Below are 17,751 nucleotides of genomic sequence, written 5' to 3' on the forward strand. Positions count from 1 at the left end.
TGCGAACTGTTGGCTTCTGGCCTCATTTCAGCTGATTTGGCCACAATGCAAAGACATACGCTGTCGGTTTATGCTATGAGATGGAGCGGTTGAGCTCCTTTGAGTTGGCGAAGTGCATCTCCCGCTCTGTTCGTGAGGAGTTGATGTATGATGGATGGAAAGCAGGTGGTATGCTCTGATCGTAAGATGACTCAAAGATTGCACTTTACTCTTGTTTTCCCCAACAAAACATGAACACACTTCTACAATTGATGGGCAAAATCCATCCAAGAGTTTACCAAACAAATGACCTTTCAAAAAGAAGAAAAAGACCTCAAAAAAAGAAGATAATACCAGTGTTATTTATGTACTTTTGTAGTACTTATTTAGATTTTGAATTAGCTTTTATGTTCATATTTTAAGTTTTCATTTTCTCATTTCTTTTGTTTTTTTTTATATTTCTGATACGCTTTTTGTTTCAGTTTTAGTGATTCAAATGGACAACATTTATAAGTTACATTTAAGTTTTTCATCTAATATTTATATTTTATTTTATTCCATATTTATCTCAATTATTGAAAACAATTTTTAATAATTATAGCTTTAGTTTTAGTGAACGATAACAACAATGGATAACAACAAGTGTTTCGAAAAAAGGATTAAATATACAATGTAAAATTATAATGAAGTATTAATTATATAGTATTATCATTATTTTTATTTTATTATAATTAGCCTATATACTTATGTATTTTGTAAAATTCTTTTTAACATAATGGTTTTATATTTCTGACATACTCACAGATGTTGGATTGGTGGTCATAGAATACATTATAAAAAAACTAACATATGTTGACCGCTTTTCTGAATATTGCAGAGAAACTTTCATTTGCATATTTGCATGTCCCTTGCATTTGCATATATCTGTACATACATATTCTGCCCTTAACCAAATACCCACACTTGCGGTCTTTGCACTTGACCACTTGACCACTTCTATGACGTATTTCCTGTATTTGGCCCAAGTGTTCAAGTGAGCATGAAGACCACAAGTGTGTGTAGAACTGATGGGACACATTTACAGTGTTGTAAAAATGCAAGTGTCTACATAGTTTTATTTTATTTTAAATACTGTGCATTGTAAAAACAACTTCTAAATGTCTGTTCAGTAGTCCCTATAACATGACACAATTTAATTTGTGGTGCTTCCTAATTAAGTATGAAAAGCAGTTGCAAATTTACAAAATACCGGTAAATATCACCACTACTCAAAATAAAACGTGCAACACTTTGTTTTTCTACCAAAGTATGTGTAATAATATGCCCTATCTAATTATTAGATTAATATTTAACTTACATTAAAAGGTTTCTGTGACCTCTGGTGAGATCTCGGCAGATTTATTCCCCTAACATGATGCATGATGGGATACACTAAACCTCGAATAGCGCTCCGGAGCGGTATTCGAGATAGTATGGATTTAGTGTGCGAATTATTAAATTATAATTAAATTAAAATAAGGCAAATGTCTATTTTGTATATTGTGTTTTTATATATGTTAATTTTTTTATTCACTTATTCTATTTTTATGATCTCTTTTTATTCAATTTTTTAGTAGTACGTGTAAACATACTTGGCAATAAAGCTCTTTCTGATTTCTGATTCTAAAACGCAGCCCTATGGTGGTCCCTGAGTATTTTTGTTGTTTACTTTGGGCCTGAGATGGGGAAAATATGATTTCTGATTTATGTGGATTGGTTTGGAAAAAAATAACATTAAATGAAAAGTCACAAACACTGCAGTTTCCTGAGCATGACCTATAAACTCACTAATCGAAGTCATGTGGTTGCATGAAGCAGTTAGTTTCTTCATACGTCTCCTTCTGCCTCCAGACTGTTTGAGTACCGAGGCAGAGTATCACCGGTGCCCAGAGCGGTTCCAGTAAAGCGCCCCCGTGTGGCAGTGCCGGTCGTCCGCAGGGTGAAGTCATTACCTGTCAAACTCCTGACCAGATCCCCTATCCTTCCCAACAGCTCTGTCAAACACAAGTGTAAGTTCAGTTTCTATTTTGCATCAGTTTTCTAGATGTTTCACGTGTTACTGACCTACACATACTGTATGTTGAATGCTGAAACATCAAAAGATCTTTTAAGATAGTTAAGAAATGTCCAGAGTTGTAGCCTGATTCTTTTGCGTGACATCTCAAGATCTTCAGATTCAGTGTGCTGAGATGATTTGTGGACCGCTTGAACTCTTGAACCGGCCTTTGGGTCATTTGACAGATTAACATGCCAGGTTTAGGATTTAGGATGTTTGCAATACTACAGCAGAGGAACTTTTTGTCTTGGGCAGTGCTCCTTTATAGATCCACAACCAATTGCCAGTGCCTTGCTTTTATTTCTGTTTTTGGTTTTATGGCAATATATGTGGCAATAAAACCTGATTTATTCATCTAAAACTTTGTGTTCTTTTGTAAACCTTGTGTGTACGTGCGAGCAGTGAAATCAACCGAGCTGCAGGCTATCAAATCAGAACTGACGCAGATCAAGTCCAACATCGACGCACTGCTGGGACGTCTCGACCAGATCACAGAGGACAAATACTGTGCCACAGGTGTGATCTTATGTGTCATATATCTGTATATGTGCCATACATACAAACATACAACACCGTTCCAACGTTTGGGGTCAGTACGTTTTTTTTTTTTTGGCAAATGAAGTTAGTGCATTTATTTAGCAAGAATGCATTAAATTGAAGACATTTATAATGATACGAAAGATTTCTGTTTCAAATAAATGTCATTCTTTTAAACTTTCTTTTCATCAGAGAATCCAAAAAAAAAAGTATTAGTTTCAAAAATATTAAGCAAAAAATATTAATCGTTTTTATCTTTAGTTTTAGCAAATGATAACAACTCTGGATAATACCATAATACTTTGATATATATACAGTGGATTACAATAGTGTTTCAGAAAAGTCTAAATTATATTTTATACTTTTATATAATATTGTTTTATATTTTAGTTGTGCTACTTAACATTTTTGTTGAAACCATGATACATTTGTTTCAGGATTCAGGATGCAAAAGAACAGCATTTACTTTAATAGAAATCTTTTGTAACAATGTAAACGTTTTTGTCACTTTTAATCAATTGAATGCATCCTTGCTGAATAAACTGACTCCAAACATTTGAACATTAATGCATATATATATACGGTATGCACACAATACTGTATTATTCTGTACTATACAAGCCTGGTTGTTCAGTGATAAATCAAGGTTGTATTCTATTAGAAATGATTTCATCAAAATATGCCTGTTATACCTTCCTCTCAGTAATTCTTTTTTGAGAAAAGCTTTCAAAGGGCTTTTTTAATCATATGGAAACCGCAGCAAGCAGTTTACTCTCCGCACAAAGCGCTGATATTTTAGTTGTGCTACTTAACATTTTTGTTGAAACCATGATACATTTGTTTCAGGATTCAGGATGCAAAAGAACAGCATTTACTTTAATAGAAATCTTTTGTAACAATGTAAAAGTTTTTGTCACTTTTAATCAATTGAATGCATCCTTGCTGAATAAACTGACTCCAAACATTTGAACATTAATGCATATATATACGGTATGCACACAATACTGTATTATTCTGTACTATACAAGCCTGGTTGTTCAGTGATAAATCAAGGTTGTATTCTATTAGAAATGATTTCATCAAAATATGCCTGTTATACCTTCCTCTCAGTAATTCTTTTTTGAGAAAAGCTTTCAAAGGGCTTTTTTAATCATATGGAAACCGCAGCAAGCAGTTTACTCTCCGCACAAAGCGCTGACTCAGCGCAGCACCGCCGCTGTCACACAAGCCGTTCACGGTTTTTTTTTCAAGGCTCAGTGGCTCCAATCCAGATTTGTCCCAGTGTTTTCACATCAGCGGTCAATTTGACAAGCATTACCACAGAACGCAACATGCCTCCCGTGTTTATTTAGACATGGAAGCCCGCTTCATTCTCCTTCATCGTCTGTCTAAGAATTGTTATGATGTGGCTAATGGTTTGTGGCTAATCAATGATGATGTCCCCCCAGAGCGAAGCACATTTCTGTGCATGTTTGCAAGTGTTGCTGACTGTTGAGGATGAGATGCTTTAAAAGCCCTCGTGAGGGAGGAAAGTCGACTAGCACTTACTCATCTCGTAACTTTTCATCTGGGCTGATGCTTAAATAAAAGTGAGCTCCAAGTTTTTCTTTACCTTGGCAATGTTTTTTCACATGTCTGCTCTTGAAACGTGTCCCTACAGAGGTGTCTTGGTTGTTTAGGATGTGAGAATTCAATTTGGACCGTGGTTTGCCAATGCTGGAGAACAGAAAATCCCTAACGCATTTTTTCTTGTAATAATTAATCATCTTTGTTTTATTTAAAACAATCATTTTTAGCACAAGCATTAGTCTGTAATTGTAAAAATGTCCACCTTGTTGGCAGTATTTCAAGATTAATATTTACTGAAGTGTTTTCTTGATTATCAATAAAAAATCATGGTAAATTGTATCAAATCAAGTATGTATGTCATTACATGTTTTGCTCCCCACAATAAAAATAGCTTTGATCATATACCTAAGCATTTAAATATCATCTTCCTAAGATATATAATTGAAGAACCTCAGACACTTTAATTTCCTTTCGATACAGACAATACAAAAACATTGTATTATCTCACTGAGAGAAGATGCGGGAAAGCTCCTTTCTCCGCTATCCTTTCCCTCACCCATCCTTCCCTTCACTCAGCTCACTCAGAATGGTCAAAAGCATAATATAATGTTCTACATGAATGTAAGCGCTATTCACAGCCATTTGAAATATCTCCATGCGACTGGTTCAATGGTCTCAGTTTTACAAGAAGTAGACTAAAAGTAATAAAGATCCTAAGAGTTTAGAGAGCTTTTGCTCGCTGTAGAGGGTGTGCTCTTCCCCAGTGTCTTTCATGCAAATTACCATCTGTCCCCAAATGGTATAATCTCTCCAAGGCCTGATCAATGCAAATTCTAATTGTTAGTTCCTGTCTCCATTTGGAGGACGTTTGTCTTGGTCTGAGTGAGGAAATGATGCAAGAAGCTCAGGGCACTTCTGTAGCCAGATAAGTCCACACACTCCATACTATGTATTTTTCTGAAGTCAGGTATGCATTTTTTACTCTTACATTTATCCTTGAGAATTTGATGTCTTGTTTTGATTATCTCTGAATTGACTACGTAATTGGTATAATGCATTTTACTTGACTAATAATAAATGGTCACATTTGATATTATTCACTCTTAAGGTCTCTGCACACTGAGTCCGAAATTTTCGTGTGCGTTTTTTCGTATATTCGTTATTCTAAAAATTTGTCATGCACAGAAACCTTGCACACTGAGTCAGATGCGTATTAATTAATCCGTTGCGAAAAAATGAGCAAAACAGCACTAAATGGAGTCTTCAAGCAGTGAGGATGATTTTGTTGTCTTCTCGCTTCTTAAAAAGAGAGGAAATATTGGGTCCATCCAATCCTGAGATATAGAGAGGAAGGAGAGTTCCCCCTCAGGAGCAGCGGGATTATCACAGGAGATTCAAAGTTTACTTCAGGATGTCAGTGGCTCAGTTTGATGCTTTGCTAGCAATACTAGAGCCACATAGTAAAAAGAATTTCTGTCAACTCCGTGTGCAAGGATCTTTACAGTGCTTTGTGCTGCTAGACGAAGTGGATGAACTTGGCAATCGCCATTCTGTTCGCTTGTACGGTGGTTCTGAACTGTCAAAACACCTCTCAAAATGCTTGCTACGGATGCGAAAAACTGAAAAAATCAAACCCGATCTGAATTTTTTTTTATGACAGACAAATATTTCGGAGGCAGTGTGTAAACGTGATTGACAAAATGTGAGGTTGTATTTATATTTTAACGTGCAAAAATTTCGGACGAAATTTACGGACTCGGTGTGCAATGACCTTTACTCTGAAATAATTTTCTCAAGTTGATTAATTAGTTTCCACAAATCTGCATCCAGGGTTAAGACAAGTACATACTAGATCTCAGGTTAGATGAAGCATGGGGCTATCAGGTGAGATTCTAGGCTAACTGCTTGACTTGCATTAAAGTATTAGTTCACTTCCCTTCCAGAATAAAAATTTCCTGATTATTTACTCGCCTATAATTTTTCTCTATATACTCCAATAGTGGCCAATGGGTTGAAGGTCCAAATTGCATTTTCAATGCAGCTTCAAAGGGCTCTACACGATCCCAGCCGAGGAATGATGGTCTTTTCGCTGTTATTTTCTAAAAAAAAAAATAAAAAGTTCTGTACTTTTTAACAAAGCAAACATGCAAAGAAAGTCAAACGCCCTTTACAAAAAAAAAGAGGAAAAACAGTGATGTTGAATGATTTTGAAGTTGGAGAAGAAACTGAGAAGATGAGTTTTTCGCCCTACCATAACTTTTTGAACTGGAGTACACAAACGAAGAAGAACAAACCACACGTGGCCTTTCCAACATGATTACGTAATGCGTGAAGTCACGGACGTGCATCGCAGAGCTAGTGCAAGATGAGCATTTGTGGACAAAAAGTGTATATAGATTTCTATTTATTTATTTTTTTAGAAAATGACCAATCATTTCTCTAGATAAGACCCTTATTCCTAGGCTGGGATCGGGTAGAGCTGTTCTCCTCAAAAAACGTAATGTCTTTGCAACTAAAGACAGAAAGTCTTGAACATCTTGGATGACGTAAGTAAATCATTAGATTAGAAGTGAACTAATCCTTTAACTATGACAAAATGCTATTGGGGTACTAAAAAGCATGGCTCAGCATACTTCATAGTACTAGCCATAACCTCTGGCTGTCGTCTCAGCTTTGTTTAAGTTGTTATATGCAGTAGTTATATTAACTATAGGGGGCTAGATAAAAATGCTATTGAAGTATTAGCAAGCATTGATTGGCCTATTTCATAGTACTAGCCATTAAGCTTTAACTAAGTTGTTACATACAGTGGGGCAAAAAAGTATTTAGTCAGCCACCAATTGTGCAAGTTCTCCCACTTAAAAAGATGAGAGAGGCCTGTAATTTTCATCATAGGTATACCTCAACTATGAGAGACAAAATGAGGGGGAAAAAATCCAGAAAATCACATTGTAGGATTTTTAAAGAATTTATTGGTAAATTCCTCTGTAAAATAATTATTTGGTCACCTACAAACAAGCAAGATTTCTGGCTCTCACAGACCTGTAACTTCTTCTTTAAGAGGCTCCTCTGTCCTCCACTCGTTACCTGTATTAATGGCATCTGTTTGAACTTGTTATCAGTATAAAAGACACCTGTCCACAACCTCAAACAGTCACACTCCAAACTCCACCATGGCCAAGACCAAAGAGCTGTCAAAGGACACCAGAAACAAAATTGTAGACCTGCACCAGGCTGGGAAGACTGAATCTGCAATAGGTAAGCAGCTTGGTGTGAAGAAATCAACTGGCTACCATCAGTAACACACTGCGCCGCCAGGGACTCAAATCCTGCAGTGCCAGACGTGTCCCCCTGCTTAAGCCAGTACATGTCCAGGCCCGTCTGAAGTTTGCTACAGAGCATTTGGATGATCCAGAAGAGGATTGGGAGAATGACATATGGTCAGATGAAACCAAAATAAAACTTTTTGGTAAAAACTCAACTTGTCATGTTTGGAGGAGAAAGAATGCTGAGTTGCATCCAAAGAACACCATACCTACTGTGAAGCATGGGGGTGGAAACATCATGCTTTGGGGCTGTTTTTCTGCAAAGGGACCAGGACGACTGAACCGTGTAAACGAAAGAATGAATGGGGCCATGTATCATGAGATTTTGAGTGAAAACCTCCTTCCATCAGCAAGGGCATTGAAGATGAAACGTGGCTGGGTCTTTCAGCATGACAATGATCCCAAACACACCGCCCAGGCAACGAAGGAGTGGCTTCGTAAGAAGCATTTCAAGGTCCTGGAGTGGCCTAGCCAGTCTCCAGATCTCAACCCCATAGAAAATCTTTGGAGGGAGTTGAAAATCCATGTTGCCCAGCGACAGCCCCAAAACATTACTGCTCTAGAGGAGATCTGCATGGAGGAATGGGCCAAAATACCAGCAACAGTGTGTGAAAACCTTGTGAAGACTTACAGAAAACGTTTGACCTCTGTCATTGCCAACAAAGGGTATATAACAAAGTATTGAGATGAAATTTTGTAATTGACCAAATACTTATTTTCCACCATAATTTGCAAATAAATTATTTAAAAATCCTACAATGTGATTTTCTGGAATTTTTTACAGGCCTCTCTCATCTTTTTAAGTGGGAGAACTTGCACAATTGGTGGCTGACTAAATACTTTTTTTCCCCACTGTAGGTGACTGTACAGTAGGGGACTAAACAGAACAACTATTTAAAGAATGACAAGCATGAGACGGTCTATTAAATAGTAGTGACTAATGATCAGACGGAGAGTTTGTGAGCATGAGGTCCGTGTTAATTGGCCGACACAACACACTCTGAGCGACATAGATTCCTAATGAACAAGTAAAATATAGAGTAAAGAGTTAACTAGAATAATCAAATGTCAGAAGAATAATTAGAAATGGACAGACAATTTTCAGACTATTATGTTATGTGTTAGGCATTACAGAATTAAAAAGTCTGATGACAAGTTACAGCAACACACTTTCCCATATAGCTTAATTGTTTTTATTAAACGGATAGTTCCGGTCCTTGATTCTGATTGGTTGAGCCGCGTTTTTTATTTTTAAGAGTGTATATGGAATAACCGTTTTATAACTGTTAATGTAGTGTATGTAAATGTACATAAACATTTGTCTGTGTGCAGAGTTGCAGAAGGCAGAGGAAATGAAGAGCGAGCTGTCCCAGGACGTGTCGGGCTCAGAGTCAGAGGAACTGCAGCACAGTGATGTGGAGGACGGAGAGGAGCACTCACACGAGGAGTGTGACGAAGACATGGTAAGAGATGTATAGATAGAGGTGGGAAGACATTTATATGAGAAATGGAAATGATATTGTAAGGTCAGAAGACCAGAGACCATGAGAGTAGGGAATATGTTCTTAAAAACAACTTGACATATCAGTTTATAAATCATCAAACGCTCACACATCGTACCATATGAGTGTTCAAGTTAACAGTCTCTTAAAAATGATTTATTGTCTCTTCTCTCTTCAGGAAAACAATCACATATCTGAAATGGATTCCATTCTTCAATAAAAGGCAAGAACTCAAAGCTGGGACAATGGATTCTTGGAGCACAGTGATAATTCAAACCATGAGATGTTTTACAAGTTTCCAAGCTTGAGTTTCAAGATCTAATCAAGATTGTTCTTCATGCAGAAAACAGATTGTGAAACTGAAGTTAGTGAGTACAAACCACTAAATCTGGTTTCACAGGGTAATTCATTCACTTCAATTTAGCGTGTCTCTAAAGATCCATTAAACATGACATCAGGACATTATTTGAGAGTCTCTTGACTGGTGAGGACTTTATTTTGGACTGGCGAGGAATGTTTTTCGAATAAAAAGCTAACTTTTCAAGCTAAACATCTCAAAAAAAGGTAACTTAAATCATGCAGCAATATATATATATATATATATATATATATATATATATATATATATAATACTCACATACAGATTTATTAGGTACACCTTGCTAGTACCGGGTTGTACCCCCTTTTGTCTTCAGAACTGCTTTAATTCTTCATGGCATAGATTCAACAAGGTTGAACATTCCTCAGAGATTTTGATCCATATTGACATGATAGCATCACGCAGTTGCTGCAGATTTGTCAGCTGCACATCCATGACGCGAATCTCCCGTTCCACCACATCCCAAAGGTGCTCTATTGAATTGAGATCTGGTGACTGTGGAGGCCATTTGAGTAAAGTGAACTCATTGTCATGTTCAAGAAACCAGTCTAAGATGATTTGAGCTTTTTGACATGGTGCATTATCCTGCTGGAAGTTGCCATCAGAAGATGGGTATATATATATATATAATACTACCATTCAAAGATGTGGGGTTGTCAATATTTTTCACGAGAAGTCTCCTATGCTCACCGAGGCTGAATTTATTGGATCAAAAATGCAGTAAAAGCACTAATATTGTGAAATATTTTTACAATTAAAAAAAAAAAAGATTTCTGAATATATTTTACAATGTAATTTATTCCTGTGATGCAATGCTGAATTTTTTGCATCAGTACTCCAGTCTTCAGTGTCACATGATCCTTCAGAAATCACAATATGCAACAAGAAACAATCTCAAACTAAAAACCTCAAAACTAAAAAGTTCTAGTCAGATTCACAGTATTGGCATGTGTCTTGTATATGTTTATAATTTGACTGGCAACAAAACACCAGACAACTTAAAAAAATAAAATAAAATAAATAAAGTTCACCCAGATGAAGTGTTCAAAACACATTTTTGTAAATTCTCCAGAGGTCAAATATGTCTTTTGTTTTTAGACAGATAGAGAACACTACTGGGTGTTTAATGCCACGTATATGTCAGAGCAGTTTCGTTCTGACTGGAGTAATTATGTTAGCATCGCTTTATCAGGTCCGTCTTTGGTGGTCTGAGCGAGTTTGACATACAGCGCCCTCCTCGTCTGTGACCTATGAGCATAAAGTTTATCAAAATGAAGGGAAATAGCTGTGGTAATTCTTACTAATCTGTTTTCAAGGTGTAGCGGCTCACCTTCTGCTGTTTCAGTAGAAACATCGCCATATGTTTGGCCACATAATACACAGGACAATGTGGAATCTGATGGCGGTTTCCACCTGATCCTGCTGTGTGTTGTTTGAGGATCAGCGCTCTGTTTATCCGACTAATCTGCCTGACCGCAATCTTATCTCCACCAGTAACTTCCACCCTCCTCCTATTCTACCAACTGCAGTTGCCTTGAAAGGTCAAACCAAAGTTAACATCACATTGAGCACAAATTAGCGATTGGTCACACTGGCCTCTGTGAAATTATCTGCATTAAGAGACTTTCAGATGTACTTTATGTTGGCTGTTGTGGTTGAATCTCACGAAAAAACACCCAGGTCATATTTCACTGCAGAATCAAAAGAAGTAAGAAAGAAATTATATTTTGCATTAGAAAAATGAAGCCAATGTTTAGGATTTTTTGCATTATTGCATTACTTTCATGACAAGTAAGCACAAATTCCACCTACATTAATGACATGTATTGTGTTAAAAAATACTGTTTAAAGAAATACAAATATATATGTATGTATATATTTTATTATTTGAAATAATATATTTATTTTATTATTTGAAATAAAATATACCTTATTATTAAAATTCGTCTAATTTCAGCTAATTGCCAAGGCAACATTTCTCGTTTTTATTTAGTTTGACTTAAGGCAGTAAAATAACTTAAACTGAAATAAAAATTAATAAACTAGATCGGCAAGTTTAAAAAAAAAAACTAATAAAAATGACAACAACGCAAAATCACTAAAACTTTAAAATTAAAACAGAATATATGATAATGACAGCTAATTCTAAATTTATATATATATATATTAGTGCTATCAAACAATTAATCGCGATCCAAAATAAAAGTTTTTGTTTACATAATACAGTGGTGTGAAAAAGTGTTGGCCCCCTTCCTGATTTCTTATTTTTTTTGCATGTTTGTCACACTTTAATGTTTCAGATCATCAAACAAATGTAAATATTACACAAAGATAATGCAAGTAACTACAAAATGCAGTTTTTAAATGATGATTTCATTTATTAAAGGAAAAAAGCTGTCCAAACCTACGTGGCCCTACGTGAAAAATTAATTGCCCCCTCCTGTTAAATCATGAAAGAACTGCAATTAACCACATTATTATAGAAAGCTGAGATAAATTTCACTAGCCACACCCAGGCCTGATTACTGCCAGACCTGTTGAATCAAGAAATCACTTAAATAGACCCTGTCTGACAAAGTGAATTATATTTAAAGAGCAACACATCATGCCACGATCTAAAGAAATTCAAGAACAGATGAGAATCAAAAAAGTTGACATGTATCAGTCTGGAAAGGGTTATGAAGCCATTTCTGAGGCTTTGGGACTCCAGCGAACCACGGTCAGAGCCATTATCCACAAATTGAGAAAACTTGGAAAAATGGTGAACCTTCCCAGGAGTTGCTGGCCAACCAAAATTACTCCAAGAGCGCAATGACTACTCATCCAGGAGGTCATAAAAGAACCCAGAACAACATCTAAAGAACTGCAGGCCTCACTTGCCTCAATTAAGGTCAGTGTTCATGATTCAACAATAAGAAAGAGACTGGGCAAAAACGGCATCCATGGGAGAGTTCTAAGGCAAAAGCCACTGCTGACCAAAATGAACACACAGGCTCGTCTCTCATTTGCCAAAAATTATCTTGATTATCCCCAAGACTTTTGGGCAAATATTCTGTGGACTGATGAGACAAAAGTTGAACTTTTGGAAGGTGTGTGTCCCGTTACATCTGGCGTAAAACCAACACAGCATTTCATAAAAAGAACATCATACCAACAGTCAAACATGGTGGTGGTAGTGTGATGGTCTGGGGATGCTTTGCAGCTTCAGGACCTGGACAACTTGCCATAATTGACGGAACCATGAATTCTGCACTCTATCAGAAAATCCTGAAGGAGAATGTCCGGCCATCAGTTTGTGACCTCAAGCTCAAGCGCACTTGGGTTATGTAGTAGGACGATGATACCAAACACACCAGCAAGTCCAGATCTGAATGGCTCAAGAAGAACTAAATTAAGGTTTTGGAGTGGCCAAATCAAAGTCTGGACTTAAATCCGATTGAGATGCTTAAACAGTCCATTCATGCTCGAAAACCCTCCAATGTGGCTGAATTAAAACAATCCTGCAAAGATCCCTTAATAAAATAAATAATCAATTAAAAACTGCATTTTGTATTCACTTGCATTATCTTTGTGTAATATTAAAATTAGTTTGATTATCTGAATCTTTTAAGTGTGACAAATATGCAAAAAATGTAAAAAACAGGAAGGGGGCCAACACTTTTTCCCACCACTGTATATGTATGTGTACTGTGTATATTTATTATGTATATATAAATATAAACACATGCTTGTATATATTTAAGAAAAATATGTTGTTTATATATTAAATATATTTATATATGTGGCTCTGGACCACAAAACCAGTCTTAAGTGTAAATTTTTCGAAATTGAGATTTATACATCATCTGAATAGCTGAATAAATAAGCTTTCCATTGATGTATGGTTTGTTATGACAGGACAATATTTGGCCGAGATACAACTATTTGAAAATCTGGAATCTGAGGGTGCAAAAAAATCTAAATATTGAGAAAATCGCCTTTAAAGTTGTCCAAATGAAGTTCTTAGCAATGCATACTACTAATCAAACATTTTCAATATCAAGTGACTGTTTCAAGTTTTGATATATTTACGGTAGGAAATTTACAAAATATCTTCATGGAACATGATCTTTACTTAATATCCTAATGATTTTTGGCATAAAAGAAAAATCTATAATTTTGACCCATACAGTGTATTTTTGGCTATTGCAACAAATATACCCCAGCGACTTAAGACTGGTTTTGTGCTCCAAGGTCACATATAATATAAGAATATAAATATATAAATGTATATACATGTAAATATTTTCAAAATATATACTGTATGTATGTGTATTTATATAATAAATATGCACAGTACACATACATATATTATGTAAACAAAAACTTTTATTTTGGATGCGATTAATTGTGATTAATCGTTTGACAGCACTAATATATATATATATATATATATGTGTGTGTGTGTTCATAAAGTACGACCCCAATTCCAGAGAAGTTGGGACGTTTTGTAAAAATGCAATAAAATCAAGAATCTGTGATTTGTTAATTCTCTTTAACTTATTTAATTGACAAAATCTACAAAGAAAAGATTTCCAAAGTTTTCACTGACCAACGTAAATAAATTTTTTTGACAGCTGCAACACATAGGGCTGTCGTGGTGAGGGAATTTCCCTTGCGGTAATTTTGACTGGCTCAATAGCGCGGTATGCGGTACAGTATTGCGATATTGCAGTTATCGCGACAGCCCTAGCAACACATTCCAAAAAAGTTGGGACAGAGGCAAAATAAAAGTGAAAATGTTATAGAATATCCACGATAAACTGTTTTGAAACCGTTCACAGTAAGCAGGTGAATTGGTAATAGGTCAAGGTATCATGTTTGGGTATAAAAGGAGCATCTCAGTCTTTGCCAGCAAAGCTGGATCATGGCTCATCACTTTGTGCCAAATTTCACGAGAGAAGTGTCAAACAAATCAAAAATCACATTTCATTATGCAAAATTGCACAGTTTTCACCAAGTACCATCCATAATATTGTGAAAAGATTCGGGGAATCCAGAGAAATCCCAGTACATGTAGGGCAATGCAGGAAACCTCAGTTGAATGTGCTTGACCTTTGAGCCCTCAGATGGCATTGCATAAGAAACCGTCAAGCTGCGGTGTTAAATATAGTCACATGGGCTCAGGAGTACTTGAGAAAACCACTGTCATTTACCACAGTCTGCTGCTGCATCAAGAAATGCAACTTGAATATCTGTTACTCTAGGAGAAAGCTATACATCAGTTCTATGCAGCGATGCTGCCGGGTTCTCTGGGCCAGAGCTCATCTCAGTCAAAAAGACAGTGAAAATGTGTGCTTCCGGGAAAAATGGATTTCGAGTTCTCAGTCCCAAAGCCCAAAGGGACCATCCAGACTTTCATTAGCGATAAAACCAAAAGCAAACATCTGTCATGGTATGGGGGTGCAGCAGAGCAAACAGTATGGGTGACTGGCATATTCAAGGTACTATTGACATGGAGGCATATATTGGGATTGTACAGAGACATATACTGCCATCAAGATGATGTCTTTCATGGGAAGCCCATGGTTATTAGATCAAGAAAATGCCAGCTCTCATTCTGCATGTGCTACAACAGCGTGGTTTCGTAGACTCCGAGTAAATGTGCTAGATCTGACTCGTATTGAAAATGTATGACCAGTCGTGAAAAGGAGAATCAGACAACGACGATCACAGACTGCTGAGCATCTGAAGCCTTGTTTCAAGAAAGACTGGACAAAAATTTTGCTTGCAATTAGTATCCTCAATTCCCAAACAATGAAACATTGTAATTAAAAGGAAGGTTGATGTGACACAGTGTTAAACGTGCCTCTGTCCCAACATTTTTGGAATGCGTTGCAGCCATGAAAATCCAAATTTTTTCATATTTACAAAATACATTTACATTGGTCAGTGAAAACTTTGTAAATCTTTTCTTTGTACGTTTTGTCAATTAAATAAAAGTTAAAGCTCTGGAATTGGGGTTGTGTATATAGTTCTTGACAGGGTTTGTGAGATTGATCCACATGGCTTTGCGGTTCAGTGAATGCAGTGATTTGGGTCAGTGAGTGCATAAGGAGACTAACACATCTTGAAAGTCAGATAACACTCGTTCTGGACCATAGAGAAGTTCAGGTTCCCCATTTAGAAAATCTCTGGATTTCGCTCTGTCTGAGTAGTAACTGGTGCAAAAACAGTTGAAAGATACCAGAGACTTTCAAAAGACCATTTAGTCCATTTGGGTTGCAGTTTCTGTAAATTTACCATGATATATTGATTTCTGACAGTATTTTTGGATGTTTGCTGCATTAGTTGTCCTTGAATTTTGACAAAACGTACTTTATATTGAGTTTTAGCCTTAAAGGCAGTTGGGGAAGAATAAAACCACATGCGAGTATTGAAGGAGATCCAGCAAGCTCTTTTCATTTCAGCCCCCCTTTGCGCATCTCTTTTTTTTTTCCTCCACTATCACATCTTAATGCTCGTCTTCCTTTTTTGTATTTATTACAGCAGGGAGTTGGAAAACACTATCGACTGGAAACTTTTTTAATACCACAGACTCAGCGGGAAGACACTGAAACCAACAGACGCCGTCAAACTCCAGCATCAGCTGTCAATGAGACAGACAGCTAAACTAGCTGTTTGGTGGGAGGGAGGAGGGGAATGTCCCCTAAACCAGGAATCCATTACAAAAATAGCCAGAGTTCCAGAGAGCAACAACATCACACACGCGACAACAGATGGGGATCAATTTCACAGACATTCTGCATTCATGCTCCCCACAAAACACTGTTAACATGCAGTTTTTCTACACATTTTGGCGCCTCATATGTAAATAGCCTCATCTTATTTCTGTCCTTCCTTCTTTCATGTCTGTTTGTGCTTTTGGAAAAATGTAGTATGGGTGACTGGCATATTCAAGGTACTATTGACATGGAGGCATATATTGGGATTGTACAGAGACATATACTGCCATCAAGATGATGTCTTTCATGGGAAGCCCATGGTTATTAGATCAAGAAAATGCCAGCTCTCATTCTGCATGTGCTACAACAGCGTGGTTTCGTAGACTCCGAGTAAATGTGCTAGATCTGACTCGTATTGAAAATGTATGACCAGTCGTGAAAAGGAGAATCAGACAACGACGATCACAGACTGCTGAGCATCTGAAGCCTTGTTTCAAGAAAGACTGGACAAAAATTTTGCTTGCAATTAGTATCCTCAATTCCCAAACAATGAAACATTGTAATTAAAAGGAAGGTTGATGTGACACAGTGTTAAACGTGCCTCTGTCCCAACATTTTTGGAATGCGTTGCAGCCATGAAAATCCAAATTTTTTCATATTTACAAAATACATTTACATTGGTCAGTGAAAACTTTGTAAATCTTTTCTTTGTACGTTTTGTCAATTAAATAAAAGTTAAAGCTCTGGAATTGGGGTTGTGTATATAGTTCTTGACAGGGTTTGTGAGATTGATCCACATGGCTTTGCGGTTCAGTGAATGCAGTGATTTGGGTCAGTGAGTGCATAAGGAGACTAACACATCTTGAAAGTCAGATAACACTCGTTCTGGACCATAGAGAAGTTCAGGTTCCCCATTTAGAAAATCTCTGGATTTCGCTCTGTCTGAGTAGTAACTGGTGCAAAAACAGTTGAAAGATACCAGAGACTTTCAAAAGACCATTTAGTCCATTTGGGTTGCAGTTTCTGTAAATTTACCATGATATATTGATTTCTGACAGTATTTTTGGATGTTTGCTGCATTAGTTGTCCTTGAATTTTGACAAAACGTACTTTATATTGAGTTTTAGCCTTAAAGGCAGTTGGGGAAGAATAAAACCACATGCGAGTATTGAAGGAGATCCAGCAAGCTCTTTTCATTTCAGCCCCCCTTTGCGCATCTCTTTTTTTTTTCCTCCACTATCACATCTTAATGCTCGTCTTCCTTTTTTGTATTTATTACAGCAGGGAGTTGGAAAACACTATCGACTGGAAACTTTTTTAATACCACAGACTCAGCGGGAAGACACTGAAACCAACAGACGCCGTCAAACTCCAGCATCAGCTGTCAATGAGACAGACAGCTAAACTAGCTGTTTGGTGGGAGGGAGGAGGGGAATGTCCCCTAAACCAGGAATCCATTACAAAAATAGCCAGAGTTCCAGAGAGCAACAACATCACACACGCGACAACAGATGGGGATCAATTTCACAGACATTCTGCATTCATGCTCCCCACAAAACACTGTTAACATGCAGTTTTTCTACACATTTTGGCGCCTCATATGTAAATAGCCTCATCTTATTTCTGTCCTTCCTTCTTTCATGTCTGTTTGTGCTTTTGG

General features: G+C 36.8%; 1 protein-coding gene across 3 annotated transcripts in view; it reads left to right on the forward strand.

The window, feature by feature from the left end:
- The window catches only part of LOC107596781 (RNA-binding protein Raly-like), a 90,160-nt gene extending 73,890 nt beyond the window's left edge, over positions 1–16,270 (forward strand). Inside the window, exons 6-10 of one of the 3 annotated variants that reach the window (XR_001610405.1) lie at positions 1,870–2,027; positions 2,477–2,590; positions 8,839–8,969; positions 9,187–9,376; positions 15,916–16,270. Coding sequence is in view for 1 of the 3 variants with exons in the window: in XM_016287588.1 (XP_016143074.1) it covers positions 1,870–2,027; positions 2,477–2,590; positions 8,839–8,969; positions 9,187–9,228 (445 nt within the window). In the remaining 2 variants the exon portion in view is untranslated. The remainder of the gene's footprint in view (positions 1–1,869; positions 2,028–2,476; positions 2,591–8,838; positions 8,970–9,186; positions 9,377–15,915) is intronic. The other 2 variants (XR_001610406.1, XM_016287588.1) reach the window with 2 other exon arrangements.
- The last annotated feature ends 1,481 nt before the right edge of the window (positions 16,271–17,751 follow it).

The sequence above is a fragment of the Sinocyclocheilus grahami genome, unplaced genomic scaffold (assembly GCF_001515645.1).
Source record: "Sinocyclocheilus grahami isolate Dianchi unplaced genomic scaffold, SAMN03320097.WGS_v1.1 scaffold223.1, whole genome shotgun sequence".
NCBI lineage: Eukaryota > Metazoa > Chordata > Actinopteri > Cypriniformes > Cyprinidae > Sinocyclocheilus > Sinocyclocheilus grahami.